At 37.1% G+C, this 15,916-nt stretch overlaps 1 protein-coding gene across 2 annotated transcripts in view; it reads right to left on the bottom strand.

Moving 5' to 3' along the window:
* Positions 1-1,478: 1,478 nt before the first annotated feature.
* Positions 1,479-15,916, bottom strand: part of fstl5 (follistatin-like 5) — a 186,477-nt gene continuing 172,039 nt past the window's right edge. For both annotated transcript variants that reach the window (XM_017307175.2, XM_008421086.3), the window contains 4 exons: positions 13,189-13,338; positions 9,967-10,074; positions 7,762-7,886; positions 1,479-3,819 (listed from right to left, as the gene is read on the bottom strand). In XM_017307175.2, coding sequence (XP_017162664.2) covers positions 3,117-3,819; positions 7,762-7,886; positions 9,967-10,074; positions 13,189-13,338 — 1,086 coding nt within the window. In that variant the 3' untranslated portion in view covers positions 1,479-3,116. The remainder of the gene's footprint in view (positions 3,820-7,761; positions 7,887-9,966; positions 10,075-13,188; positions 13,339-15,916) is intronic.

Below are 15,916 nucleotides of genomic sequence, written 5' to 3'. Positions count from 1 at the left end.
TCGAGTGAAAAGGTGTATGGTAACAAGGCTACTTAAATACTGATTTTAATTAGTGCAAAAGGTTCATACATAATCTGTAGACAGGAGCACCTAACATGGAGTTTTGGATATCATCTCATCCATCACACCTCTAACATGTATCAGATGATAAGTAAACCCCACAGAGGAAAATGTAAACATTAAATATTTGCAAAGTTTAAATATGCTTTTTATTCTCTTCATAGAGTTAAACTTAACTGAAGAGGCTCTTTAAAATGTTTTTCAGGGATGGCGCTAAATAGGCAGATTATTATCGCAACTTTTTTGTTTTTTGATTGCATAAATATTTCTGCGTTTGAACAATTTAAGAAATATAATTCAGTTTTCAGAAGTCAGACTTTCTCCTAGAAATAAAAGCATTTCCCAACACATCTGGGAATAAGAGTAACCGCAGAAATGCAGTATTAAACAGTTTTTCCAAGCATAGTTGCATGATTTAGATGAGCATAAAGTGTAAAGCTGTTGGTTTACTTTCAGTGAGATATTTTAACTGTCTAGATTTCAATGTTTGGATCAACCACAGCATAAAATCAGAACAAACCTTCCAGTTATCCAGGCAGACATTACCGTACATCAAAAATAAGTTGAACATTCAATTGAATTGGAAAATTTTGCCTTTTGCATTCAGTTTTATTTGATAAGGCAATTAACTAAAATGAATGTAGCTGTAATACATGGATGCTAACAGACCAAAGTCAACTCATAGCAGCCTGTCTGTCGACTAACATTGTGATGGACAGTTTCAGTATCTGAATGCTGCATTAAAGGACTTTAGCTCCTTTCAGAACAAAATAACTTCCTCTTGCTGTTAAACTCGCTGCATCAATACAAATACATTTCCTGCTTGTTAAAATGAACTGCTTTGTTTATTCAGCCATTCAACTTCGTCTTCTTTCCTCTTCATCACGTCTCATTTACAATGCATTGCATTTAATGCTCAAACTTGGCAAGAAAGATTTTAAATTTAGGTTGGAACATTTTCTCATTTCAGTAGTTTATAATCTGAGCATATTTACTCTCCACATAAATTTTATTTCAAGTTGCAAACCTTTTGCAAAAAGAGTTACAATACTCTAAAATGTAATTCAGGAAGGACTTGGTGGTTACGTTTCACTTACCTTTCTGTCAGTTAGAAAATAACAGCCATCAACAGCAGGGACACTTTTAAAATGTAAAAAAGAATTGATTTGCACCTCAATGCATACAGCTTTGAAATCATTCTGTTTTGCGTAATATCAGATACCTTCAAAGCTGTTAATTTTATTTAAAAACAATCATTTAAATAGAAAGACACCCTCTGTTTCAAGATAAATACACCCAGAAGCACATCAGAGTTCTGACCTTGTTCTTCTTGCAGCTATTGCTGAATAGTAATGAGCAGCTCTGCTGCCAGGTGAAACCACCAGTGACTAAATGTTTCTTTTAAATAAAACACCACATGTTTTTATCTACCTTTTATTATTGAGTAAAATGACAAGCGGGATTTCTTTTTAAATAACAATCACATGAAGGAACATACAACACATGGATATATGAAGCTGAAAGCGTTGATCAAAATGTGCCGAGGAACAGGAAGAAGATGACAGTTGAATGTTTCGATTCTGTAAAAGGACTGTGCTGAGTATTTGGTTGTAAAATGAACGATGTGTGCACACATGAAAAACTAATGGATTCACAGTCGGCAGCTATGTACAGAACAGAGTTCATTATCAGCATTACCTTCTTGTCTCCAGGAGAGAAAAACCTGACAGGAAGAAAGAAATTAAAACTAAAATATATATGAGGAAGTTTGAACAGGAAAGACAGAAAAGCTCTATATAATAAATACACATTTAAATTTAAACTGAGTTTAAGTTACATTTGCCCATTGTGTTACAGAGTCAGTGTGAGAGGGTGAAAATGCATAGAAATATGTCCAGCAGGAGACAGTTTTTCCGTGTCTTACAAGCTACACATCTACTGCAGAAGCATCTGAAAATGTTGCTTCTAACATTCAAGGCTTGTCCTCAAATACCAACTACACAAAACCACAACTACACCGTCCTCCAGAGTGCTTTTTTCATTAGTTCACAATTAAAACATCCACTGAAAACATGCTGCAAAGCAGAGCAGACAAAGCATGTTTACCACACTGAACTGTACATTAACATCTTTCTTTTGGTCCAAGGAAATTGAAGTCATTACATTTTTAAGCAATCACTATATTGACTCTGTGCTGGGAGACATTGTTAAATAACTTTGTGTATAAACTTGGTTTGATTTTTAGCATCACCATTAACTTTCAATTTTTCCGCTTTGGAAAATAAAGGGGTAAAAAAAAAAAAATACGATAGTGGTCAAAACCCTCCAAAGCTGGTTTATAATTTTGGATCAAAGGTTATGGAGTGTGCAGCCATAATGAAGGACTCCGTCTCCTCTTCAAACAAGATGGGATCACAGCAAGGGCTCGTTTTAATTAGACAGTCAGCTGCGATAGACGGACATACAGATGAGAGCGGCAGATTTGTGAAGACCCACACGCACCGTGAATGAAGAGGTCAAAGAATGAGCTGGAGTTTGCAGCCACACTGGGAATAATTATGCTTATTCCTTAGATGGAGGGTATTTTCCTTAAAGGCACAAGGAAAAAGTTGGGGATGGGTGAACTTCAACTGCAAGAGTTGATCTGGACAGATATAGTGTACAGTTTACCAGTGTTTCTGCCAATTCATTTGTTGTTTTTTTTCTCAGGGGATTATCTACAGCATTCTCACATACTTAATAAACGCAATATTGCATACATTTACAAATTCTTCACGATTTTTCCTGAAAAATGTTAGTAGTTACTACCAATCATTTCTGACAGAGGCAAATGTCCAGGTAGACATAAATTAACTACTTAAAAACAGTCTAATCAGTTATGCCCTCATTGGTCTTATAGTTTAAATGGCAGCCATCATTCAGTGGACTAACAAATCAATTTAGTTTCTAATTCTGCGTTTAATTTTACTCTTACAAAATTAAACAATCAGCAACAAAATTCAGTGCAACTGTACCTTTGAAGGAAACCAAAACCCAGTGAGTCTTGACGTCTTGACCTAAGAGTCCCCGACCCATACAACCACGTTGCCTTTGAGAACGTCGGTGATCTCACAGTTGAGCTTGTTGAGTCGTCCGTCCAGAATGAACAGGGACTCCCTGGACGGCGTCATGATGTACTGGCCGAAAAGTCCGCTGCTCACCATGACCCTGTTCCTGCTGCTCCACGGCCAATCGGACGACTTGATGGCCTCTTTCAAGCTCTTGATCATCTTGACTTTGCCGGTGCTCAGCTCCACAAACAACGCGTCGGTTTGACGGCCAGAGCTGCCGAACACGTTGTACTGGTGGATCTCTGTGAACGAGCGCTGGAACGCCAGATCGGACAGGTGCAGGTTGGTGTGGATGTCGAAGGGTTCCTGGATCTTTCCCCGCTCAGAAACGGTCTGGATCCTCATCAGGCCATTGACGTCATCCACTGTGACCAGGTAGAGACCATCTGGAGACATGTAAGGGGTGCCTGTGACGTCACAGTTCTGCCCAATCACGCCGTCTGTAACGCTGTCTAAGATGAGCTGGGGCTGTGTGGCGCCGGTCGAGTCGGGTCTGCAGTTCACAAAATAGTAGCCACCAACATGGGTGTAGGCTACAGATTTAGGGATGCAGTTAAATTCCCATAAACTGATGTTTTTAACATAAGACGTTGTCTCCAGGTTGATCTTGTAGATGACGGGCTCATTTCGATGAAAGACGAGACCAAATCTAGAGAAATTTAGAGAGCAGAAAATCAATTCAATCCAAATTTGTTGCATATGCTCAAATATGTAGTGACCAGATAAAATGTGCCAAGTTGAATAATTATTGTGTTGGGACAATGGTGGTAGGAGTTTGCCTGCAATTAGCAAGTTGCTGGTTCAATCCCTGCTGGATCCACCTGAGCCAACAGAGGCGCTTCATAATCAACTGAAGTCACAAAACCAAATTATGTACCTATGCAGATTCATCCATCCTCCATTTAAAGTTGGGAAACTTTAAAATGATCAAATACTTTCTGATGCATAACCTGTTAGTACAGTTTTCATATCTTGCTTCTATTGGCAGCTTTTAACTCAGTCGATTTCTGCCCCAAACTCTCAAATGAGCTTTGTATAACCTTCAAGGCTGGAATCATCTCTGTACCTTTTCCTGACACTCTTTCAATCCATTCAACTTTATATTTATATGTTTGGATACACTACTCTAAACAACCAGCATTTTTAGCAATGACTTTTTCTAATTAAACATATCGCATAATGAAAATATGTAAAAATTGCTCCTTTTTTACTGAAATTACTAAAATATTTACCTACATGTAAGCTAATCCTTTGGAGTTGTATATTTAATCAATTTATTTGTTAATTGATAGTAATATACTACATATGTTTTGTGAGGCCTCCACTTAAAGGCCTCGCAAAATAAAAAAATAAATCAAATTTAAAAATGTTGTACTAATTCAGTTTTGAAGATTAAAATTGATGAGTTTAATGCAAAATTATTCCTGGATTGATCAACTGTGGGATCTTCAAACAAATATTTAGGCATGTGCTCAATTTTTGCAATTGACTTTCTAAGTTTGAATGAAAACGGAAATATTAAATATGACCAAGGTTCAGCGAAAATGCTGTTCATTAGGAAAAAAAAGCCTTAATGGCACATCACACTAAAGCAGATGATCGTGGGGATATGCAAGGAGCTGCCAGGCTCCAATTAAATGAGAACATCAGCTGATCGATGCCGACAGCCACTTCAGTCTTGTCATCATTCATCATTTTTTATGCCATTTGAGCACCCAGCTGTCACTGCATGTGAACAGAAAATATCTGCTTGAAAGCCACCATGTGAATCAGTCACTGTAATGGGATTCATTGATCCAACAATTGTTTTTCTCTGAAATAAAATTAAGCCAAACATTTGTTTGAAAATTGGGGTATAAAGACATAAAAGGTATCAACACACATCCTGCCAGAGACTGCAGAGGAAAACAAGCCTGGTTTCCTAAATTTGGTACATTTACATGAATATAAATCAGCCTAAAATAAAAGATTAATAATCCAAAAACAGAACTTGATTACTGCAACACAGTTAAAATAGTGAATTACATTTTAATGAATTCAAAATGTTTTCATTAAAAGAAGGCCAGGAACACTTTTAGAGAAAGCGGATGGCAAAACTGCAGATTCACACATTCATTTCAAACATTTAAATTATTTAAGCATTCCAATAAGAAATAATAAAAACAGCATTTAGTTGATTTTATGCAAGCATAGCAACTGCTGTACGGATTAAGATTTATTTTAATTTGGGATTTTAACATCATACATTTTCATATGGAAAATCCACATCTATTAAGAAACTACTTGGAGGGCAAACGGGGTTAACCTTGAGCAGGTTAACAAGATAAAACAAGAATTCAAAGCATATTAATTCAATAATCTAATGTGTTTGTACACTGAAAAATAATTCTGGGATTTGGTAGCTTAATTAAAAAAAATAGTATTAAAGAACCTCATGACAACTCGGCTTTTGAAAAAGTACAAAAGAAGACATGTTGAACAAAAACCTCTTATTGTTCAATATATATTAAATTATTCATTATTTATCCCCTTTGCTGTTTGTCCAGCTGATGTTGGTCATTTTCATCAGCTTATAATTCAAAGGTTTCCCATCTCTAAAAAAAATGTGTTTTCCATTGAAGTCTCATTTATTTTTCTTCCTGTGGCGTTTTTTCTCTCAAAGGGGTTTCTAACAACTTGACTCTGTATGTAATGTTTGTTTTACAGTTCAGTTACAGACCCTGAGAGCATAACAGCAGCTCCCGCAGAGTAAAGCATATTTGTAAAAGTTCCTCTACAGTGCAAGTCTAAAATCATATCTTTAAACACTGATTTCCCAAAAAAACGTCACAGAAGGTGCTTTCTGACTGTACGTCTGTTCTTTAATGAATAATGACCGCTGAGGGAATCTGGTCATAAAACAGTCAATGAAAGCTATAGATTATATGTTGGTGCTTCATGCAGCACTGATGTTACTAAACTGATAAATCAATAAGGCCTTTCTATGAATGAAATAAATTATGGTTTAATATGTAAACAAAATCCTCAGACAAAAAGAGGCAGCTATTTAAGCTTTCTATAGAAGTACAGAAGTCCTTCGATCTCAGCTTTGCAGAGAGTAAAATTATTTTTAATGCACTAAGATACATTAATTTCTTTGTTTTTCCTATAATTCCTAATTTGGATATTTGGGTAAAGTTCCGTAGCAAACTTTGTCAATTGATTTTTTAACATTTATTAAAAATGCACAGACAAAAAAAAACTATTTTGTGCCATTACCTTTATGAATGTAATAGAACAGAATAAAAAGAAAATCTAAATGAGGAGCAGGTGAAATTTCTTCTCAGCACATGAGAAAATTCATTCACTGAAAGGTCAAACTTTGTGTAAAAAAGTCAATTTCTCTGATATTTTCATGTGAAAAGCAACATAAAAACATTCCATGGAGATGTGGTCATATTTTCTTGTAATCTGTCCTGCAGGTCTCAGAGGATCTAATTACAGCTGTGGCACAAACCACTCCCACATAGCAGACTGCTCAGTCCTTCTCTCTAGGGAACCATTAACACCCTGACGTCCTGCAGACCACCTGCTTGCTCACAATATCTTAACTCTGAGTATCAAAGCTGCTTGATGCCGTTTGGATAAATATGGAATTGTATGAAATACACAATTAAGATTAGATGTATGAATATATCTATATATCTAATTGCTAAAGCAAAATATATGAAAATATATTAATATTTATTCATTTAGTCACAGACTTCAGTGTATTTTGTTGGGATTGCATGTAAAAAACATACAAAGTAGCCCATCACTGCTGAGTGATGACCTTTGAAATTTTCTATAAATAAAAGTCTGAGAAGCACAGCTTGTCTAAAAGCGGGTTAAACTAACAGCTTTGAGCTAATTAGTAAATGTTGAAAGTTAATTTTTGTGTAAAGACAACTCAGTCAAGGTCTGAGAGGCTTGTTACAGAACATTAGTGAAAAACATAAAAACCAAGAAACAGCAGACGTGTCTGGGATGAAGTGGAGGAGAACTGAACCTAAAGGCAGATTTAAATGATAAAACCTGTTCAAAGCTGAACATCTCACAGACTCTGATAAGCTCTTTATTTGAAAACAGAAGATAAACCAGCTGTAAACCCGCCTACATGGAACAGACAAAACATACTGAGGAAACCTGGCTGGGCTGGAGGTTGAATGCATGTTTCAGAGTTTTACTCATTCATTTTTAAAAACCACTTTTATTCCTCTTCAACCTTATGCACTGCTTTCATTGGTCTATCATGACCCCAATAAATGCATCTATATTTGTGGCTGCAATGTGACAAAATGAGGAAACATTAAAGGGGTGTGAGAACGTATGCAAACTACTGTAAAAGGTGAACTCTAGTGACTAATTCAGTGACTTTTGTTTACTATGTTTTATTATAGAACATCAGAATGAAACACGTTAAAAAAACCTCTTCACCATTTAGTGTTTAAGGAAATACTCAAAAATCATTCAACCTTTTCCTACGACTTCAACATTCTGCTCTACTTACAGCTGGTCTCCAACAGAGCATTGCTCCTGTGTTCAAAGAGTCGTTGTTTCTAGCTGCACGTACCTGACGTGGTTAACGATGAGGCTGGAGGCGGGGATGAAGAAGTCTTCCACCCTGTCGAAGTGCCTGCCGACCGGCTGGGTGTGAACCGTGTGGTGGGAGACTTTTCCACTGGCCTGATTGATCACCTGAACACCAGCACAGGAGGAGGAAGGTGTTTAACATGACCTTGATGAACAAACTCAGAGCTGCCAGTCCCTCCTCGTTTGAGCCCTCATCTTGAATCCATCTCAACCGGAGGAAATATTTGTAAAGCTGACATGTTGTTTTTCATTTTCCTGATAAAACTCATCAGCTCCGCCTCTTACCGCCGTGTTATTGGAGCTGCACAGTGGAAGACGCTGATGTGTGCTGTTGCCCTCGGTGTCTAAATTATCCTTCAGCATGCATGAAGTCATGCAGGCATCTATTTGTGTGGGCTGAGTTTAATATGATTGTGGCACAAAGCACAAAACAAATCGTCACGGATCGACCTGAGCATTATGAATTTCTGAGCCTGCAATGACGAGAAAGATTTTCCAGTAAAGCCAATAATGTCTCTATCTGACTTCAAATGACTCCTGGAGCAAACAGATAAAAACTCTGTCCCACATGTTATCCGGCTTCATTCATTTAGCTTCATACCAACATGACCTGTAGCCTTGATACAGCTTGACATCGACTGGCTCTTGCCATTTGACGGGAATCAATAGAGATGAGTTTGTGAATATAAAGCTGATTAGTTAAAAATAAATCTGTAGACAAAATAAATTTGAAATTATAATGAGGTCATTTTTCTTAAAAGGCTGCTTCAGAAAAAGATGCATCACTTTCTAAATACTTTACCACTGGAATGGAAATGACTATTAATTAGGTAAGCATGAAACAAATCAATTGAAAATCCCTCAGAGGCTGAGTGATTAATGCACACCTGTCATATTGGGAAAAATGAGGATGGGCCTCTGGAAGAATTCACATTTAAGAGTATTAGTTTCCAATTCTTCTTTGGGGATTGCTATCCAAATAAAACCTGTAAACCTTTTCTGAATAACAATGTTTATAAGCCAAAACATCAGATTTTGGATTCAGAAATACCTTAGACCCTAAAAAATATGCAACATTAAAAAGACTAAAACATAAAAAGCCTTTCCAAGGATTTCCAAAGAGGATAAGTGATGGCACGAATGTGCATTTTTATTCACGCTCTAAAAAAATAATACTTAATTCCATGTACAGCTTACAAGTCTATCTCTGTTTTAGAATTAAGACAGAAATATAATTTTGGATTTAGTAAATGAAAATCCCAGATCAGCTCATGCTGTCATGGGAACAGACAGTCTAAGCAGCCAGTGAACGGCCAGGACACTGAGGCTTGTTTAAGATCATTGGGTGCATCAGGTAAGAAATGGTTTCTCTGATAGAGTTTACTGTTTGCCCAGCAGCAGGTACAAGTTACACTTCTTTCAAGTCACATGTTCTTTTCCATCTCTCTGCCAAGTGGTTGTTGACTGCAGCTGCCATCTTTTTGCATATCAGTATTTTAACTTCCTTTCCATCCATTCACTCCCATTTCATGTGTTTTGATTCATAGGAAAACTGGCCTCTTCATAGAATGCTTTTAAAGCTGCTACACTCAGATAACCTTTCTCCTGATATTCTCCTCCTGATGTAATAGAACAGCGTATAAATCTTAATTTATGAACAAAAACTCCAGCTTGCTTTCACTACCTTAATCTTGGGTGAACATTGTAACGTCCTTCAATGGCTGAGTTTGGCGTTTCAAGTGTAACATCACTTTTCTGCAACTTTCAACTGCATTTTCAGCCGGTTGTATTCCTTTTTTCCACCCTCACACTTTTCCTTTGACAGGTTTCTGAATTTCAAACATGGAAAGGAATGCATTCATCATGAGCTCAAAGCCTGAACAGAGTTGAAAAGGAAATATATGGTGAATTATGACATATGCCTTTTTAAGATGTTTTTCATTGGCTCCTACTTTCTGTCCAAGTGAGATAATTTAGCCTGCATTTGTGTCACAACTTTGAGTGAAAAGGGATGCATGGTAGTGTTGCCTTGGATTTGATTTATTTATTTTATTTTTTTACATTTTTCCAACACTTCTTGAATTAAAAAGATGCTAGGTTTCACTATCTACCTTGGAATTTTTTTCTACACAAATTGCTACAGATGAATGAATAAAAAAGATGCACAACTTGATGGCTGACTTACCTGGAGAGTGGGGAAGTTCTTCTCCACGTCTCCCCAGCTCAGCACCCACACCTGGTCATGAGATTTGTCGTAGTGGAGCTTCACTGGATACGGGTCGGTGCCTACTGTCTGAAAGAGGACACCAAATCACAGCCAGGCTTTAAAGGCAGCAGAATAAATAAAACTAAAACAATATTGACATCGCTTTTGAAGAAATCTTTTGTGGGAAAGTTAAAAAACAACACCTGCACTCTAATGGTTTGGGGTCAGTCAGAGAAAGTCGTCTCATAACAAAAAACGGGTTATTTTTTTATGCATGGGCCATATTTAATGCGAAACTGCATTTCAAATCAACCGCTGAAAGACACAATTGCTTTACCACGCTGAGGTAATTGCCTTCAGCCTTTGTTCATTCATGACACATGGCAGCGAAACTCCAAGTCAGAACAATAGATGAGTCACAAGTGGCAGCGAAGAACTCCTCATGCATTATGTCCACCTGAGTGCAGACAGGCAGCCTGAGACTCAGAGAATAAGAAATGGAGCAGCAGTTTCATTCCAGAAGAGACAATGCAAACTAACTCCGACACTCCATGGTGACAGCAGTTTTGTTTCTATAATATCTGTTTTGCTTTGGATTCCTAATATCACTGTTTACTTTGGCATATTATGCTCTGCACCACTCAGGAGGTAAACTGCTCCTGAGGGAGTTTTCTCAGATAAGAGCAGAATAGCTCTTGAATCCCAACTAATCTTGGCGCATGTAGTCATCAGAGAAAACAGGTGTTCGTTCTTTTACTCTCAACTAACAGCTTCTTACAGACTGAGGAAGATTATGAAGATTCTCAGCCAGTATGCTGCGGTAACGTTCTACACAAAGGATCCATCAGAGGTGAAGCACAGAAAGCATTTCAGATATATTTGAATGCATGAATTAAGATATTACAAAAGCTTAAATAATTTAGCCAGAATAACCATGTCACTCTCCAAAATAATGCATGTTGTATGCATTCAGTTTCTCAGGGTCCTACTTGCATACAATAAAATGAGAGGATGCAAAAGCTAGTCTCTGCTCAAAACAAGTGACAGGTTCAGGTTGTTAATTAACAACTGCTAACATAATGCAGAGCAGCTAAACCTCCAGGCAGCTAAATAATGAGCTTGTGACAGACTCTGGGACACCAGCCTGCTTACCGGCAGGTCCCTGAGAGCCTTCTGTAAACAGCTACCATGGTGTCAGGAACATCTGTGGGGATCTGGGCCACCCTGGTTTATTGTGACACACCCAAAAACCCACTGACTGCAATGATTTCACTCACTGCTGCTCTCCAGACTATTTCTGGAAGAAGACGTCTAGAAATGGTGCCATTTTCCTTCCAAGCTTCCTAAAAATAACAAACCCTTGGAGGATAAATAGTTTGCCACACTCACTATTAAAGGGTCTGCTTCTTGCACTGTGTGAAAAAAACCTGGCGGTGTTGTCATGTTACAATAATTGAAGGGCTGTCAGGCGACAATATCCACAAAGAGCCGGCCCTCCGGGGTCACCTGGTCATCACTTCAATGTGAAGGTTAACTGCAGATCTTGACAGTAGCAGTTTGTATGAAATGGGTCAGGTCAAGGATTAGCAGTCAGCAAAAGGTGAGGCGGCTGATCTTAAAGCTGAAAAGTGAAACTGAGGAAAGATGGTGCACTTCAAAGATTTCTGATAAGCAGGACGACTTTAAAGACAAAGTATTTTCCTCCTTGTGAATGTTTCTTAACGTTAAATCCTACTGAACGCTTTACCTTCGCTCCATGAAATGAGGACTAATTTAAAATTTAACTGCTTCATCTCCAGTTTGCCTTTATCAGTTGAAATGATAAACTTCACACCCATAATTAACCATAAGTATAAATTAAAACTAGAAAGTTTAATTAGAGCTTTTGCTTGATGAGGACTGATCTTGAGTTATAGTTGGGTCTTGGTTTATAGCATGTTTGGTTAAAATAGCAAAACATTTTATAGTATTGATGCCAAATCAACCTGACCCCAACATTCAAACACAGGGATGGAAACTATTGTTCATTCTGATTAAAATTCAAACTCGTACTCAATTGCATGATTACTCTAGAATTGTATTTTAGTGTAATCATGCAATTAATTGTTTATGTTGCTGAATGCTTCTGAACAAAGTAATAATTCTTTATGCGTTCCAGCTGGTTCAGAAGTGTAAATCAATCAATCAATCAAATTTTATTTGTGTAGCACATTTCAGCAGCAAGGCATTTCAAAGTGCTTTACATAATAAAAACAGAAATAATCAGTGAGAAAGAGAGAGATAAAAAAAAATTAAAAAACCAAAAAACATTACATTATTAAAACGTCGAAAAGAAAGAAGAAATTAAAAACATTAAAGACATAAAAAGATGGAAGACATCAAAACCCGCACTCTAATCCTAATTTAGCCATAAGCAACTCTAAACAGGTGAGTTTTAAGTTGAGATTTAAAAGCACCCAATGTAAATACTAATTTTAAGTTGACAAATTTGACTGATAAATCTATAATCATTGAAGTAATCACATAGAAAAATACATTTGATTTATTTCATCAAACTGGACAACTATTGGCTGGATTTTTTTTTTTATCCCGCTCCAATAATCAAAGCATTGTAAGACACCATTAGTCGGGTAAACTATAATGATCACTTGCCCAGTTGGGTCTTTTGTTGGCCAGTGGTGTCTCTAACCCAGATGTTAGCAACAGATCATTTAAATCCTGTCAGTTGTGAAATGGGAACTCCACGAATCAGATTTTCCTGTGATGCTGGACTGGGACTGAGATGTTGGGAATTTGGTGGCCAAGCCAAAACTTCACACAGACTGCTGTCCTCAAACTATCCCTGAACCATTTTTGCTTTGTGACAGGAAACATTGTCCTGTTGAACGAGGCCACAGGCTTCAGAGAATGTTTCTGTGAAAACGGTTCACATGGTGCCACAAAGCCCCCTGAAGTCTGCATCCTTTAAATACCGTAGGGTTAGCACAAATAACTTCTTAGTTATCAATACCCACCATTGATAATGACACATTGACCACTCCTGTGACTCGCTGCCCCTGATCAATGTGAAACACTGAAAACCTTCAAGTTGTTAAAAGGCAAAACAAAGATCGTTTGTTCTGTTCTGTGTAAAGGTGACGCACATTTCAGTGTTCCAAGACCGGCATGAAACTGAGTTTCCTAATTTATCCATAAAATTACCTGGACGGCTTTCTGAGTCTGGATGTCAACTATGAGCACTCGGCCCAAGGTTGGCTGCGTCACATAAATAAACTTGTCCTTGACGTTGACAGCTGATGACCACACACACCTCTGCACCACCTCTCCAGGCGAGGTTGGGCACACCTCCTCCTGCAAAAACACAAGCACACACACATGTGTACTTTGATCTAATTGCTTTTCATATCACAAGAAAATATATCTCATTAAAAACCAATTACCTTCCCCTAGTCTTTTTTGTGTGTTTTGTTTACTACTGCTGCCTTTTTCACTGATGGGGACATGAGTGGTGTTATCTTGGCAACTTAGATAAATTAGCTTTGCAGTTTCCTGCAAAATCTTTGTAATGACTCTCATTTGTCCATATATAATGTGCAGGACAAAGCCTGCAGATGATCTGCAGCTGCTCTGCGTCTAGCCCTGGCAGCTCCAGGCTTCTCAGCCAACTGGAAATCTGTCAGCCTTCTGCCTCGGGACTTTTCCTTCCCTTCACGCACTCCAAGGCCCCCAAAACTTAACACTGTCCAGAAAGCTGATCCAGCAACAGGTTATGTCAAAATGCAAAAATGAAAAACAATGACAGCAATTTAATTTATTTGGATTCATAAAAATATCTCTGACTCCATTAACTATAATCTCATTTGAAGTCCAGATGTAGCGCCATCTGTTACTGTTTCACATCCAATGGTTTGAAAATCTTGAAATTCCTGCATTTACTGAGGTAAATGTTGAGTCATCGGTGCTGAACTCGGCCTCACCCCTGCAGACCCACACAGTGGTCATTTAATGCCATGGACCATAAATATCTCACTTATCGCGCCTTTAGGAGGTGAGAAATCGAACATCTGACACCCAGCTGAGGGTGTGAATGGAGGCGGCTTCAATTTTCTCAGTTTTCTCGTGTTGCATATGTCAGAGTGTGTGTGGGTGGGCTTTATGTATGTGATTTAAGTAGTAACTGACAGCCTTTAAAAATAACTATACCCCTTTCAACTAAAAAATGGAGCGTATATGCAAAGGATTTGTCCTCTTAATGCTGATGAACATAGAAAAACATGAGGGTTGTGATATTCTGTGTAACTTTTTGAAGCACAACATTTATGACTCAAATTATCTGACTTTGTGGAGTATAACTGCTAATAAAAACCAGCCCTGAGGCAGGAAAATTAGGGATGGGGAGATGGGGAGAGTTCAGTGCACTTGCTCGAAATCACATCCAGTTTCACACATTGAAGTATGAATCATCAAACATAGCAGCTGCTGGAAATTGGACTGCATCCATGTGCATTAAAAAAAGGCGTGGGATATTTTTTCCGATTTTAGTCATGTGTCCAACTGGCAATTCTTTTCTCAACCAGCTTGTTAATCATCAGAGTTTACAGTAAACAGCCTTGTGCTGGAGCGCTGACGACTCAGAAGATGCTTCTGGTGACAGAAAATAAAATATTGCTGATAAAATCCATTCAGGTTTACACAACAATCCACTTAATACATATGAAACTTCGAATTATTTTGATAGTTCGTGTTTTTTATTAGCAAATTTAAGTACAGGTAGAGGTAAATCTAAGTACATTCCACAGTCTGTTTGATTTGGACAAGATTTACATATTTACATAGCGCTCTTTAAGTCATAAGATAAATTCAGAATTCATTAAATTAACATTTCCTTCAATTAAAACCAGTTTCATTTCATTCAACAGTTTGGTGCACTTATAGCACGGAATAAATGTCTTATTACAAGTGAAAACATCTGCCAATAAAGCAAGTACTTTTTATCAATATTCAATATTGTTTTTTACATAAAACCAGCTCCTATATCTTGCTGAAAAGTTACTTGTCATTTATTTTAAGTGTATTAAGATATTTTCACTTGGCCCTGGAAAAAATACCTGGTAAAATTTTGTGTTTTTTGCAGAGTATGTAACCCACTACAGAAAATATCTAAGAAAAAAAAAAAAATATATATATATATATATATATATATATATAGCTATTAGACACGTCACAGGTGTGAAGAAAAAGAATTGCAAAAAGTTATGTTCACAATAAGCGTGTGAAATCACTACTAAGTCCAAGAGGCAAAGTTTCTCCCTGACAAATTAGGAAATAAAAAGTGACAATATCAATATGGCATTTTATTTAAAACATTTTCAAATTGATTTGTATTTTAAAATAAATCTGGTTAGAAATTTGTTTGCTATCTTTATTTAGATACAGGGAAATTGTTTTCATTTTTTTGAAAAGCTGTATTGAATTTTGTGGCAGTGAAACCAGATGCAAATAAAAGCTTACTTAACATTTCACTGAACATTTATATCTCATTTAAGTGCTAGTCTGGCTCAAACTTTGCAGCTGTCAGACAAAATCTGTAGTTGTGAGGAAAATGTTAATCGTTTGTGATCTTAAATCAACTTTCTGTGGTTTATTGTGCTCACAGATAGCAAAAAAAAAAATACTTCTAAGTGTTTCTACTTCTTAGTCTAAAGTATTACTGAAGATGAACTTTAGATTGTGTCGTTATTCAACATCCCAATCTATTGGTTTTATCTGAAAAAATGATCTGAAGCAAAACAAACCCTTTGTTTTGGTGAGTCAGTCCCTTAAAGTACAACTTCTGTAGTTATGCCATGTTAAGTGTTCTTACTTGATCAAGCTCGACATATTGTCGTTTAAAAATTGCTCAATGGAAGAAAAATTATTCTGAAACCAA

This window comes from Poecilia reticulata, chromosome 10 (genome assembly GCF_904066995.2).
Source record: "Poecilia reticulata chromosome 10, P_reticulata-male-v2, whole genome shotgun sequence".
NCBI lineage: Eukaryota > Metazoa > Chordata > Actinopteri > Cyprinodontiformes > Poeciliidae > Poecilia > Poecilia reticulata.
This window is presented reverse-complemented; position numbering and strand designations above follow the sequence as displayed.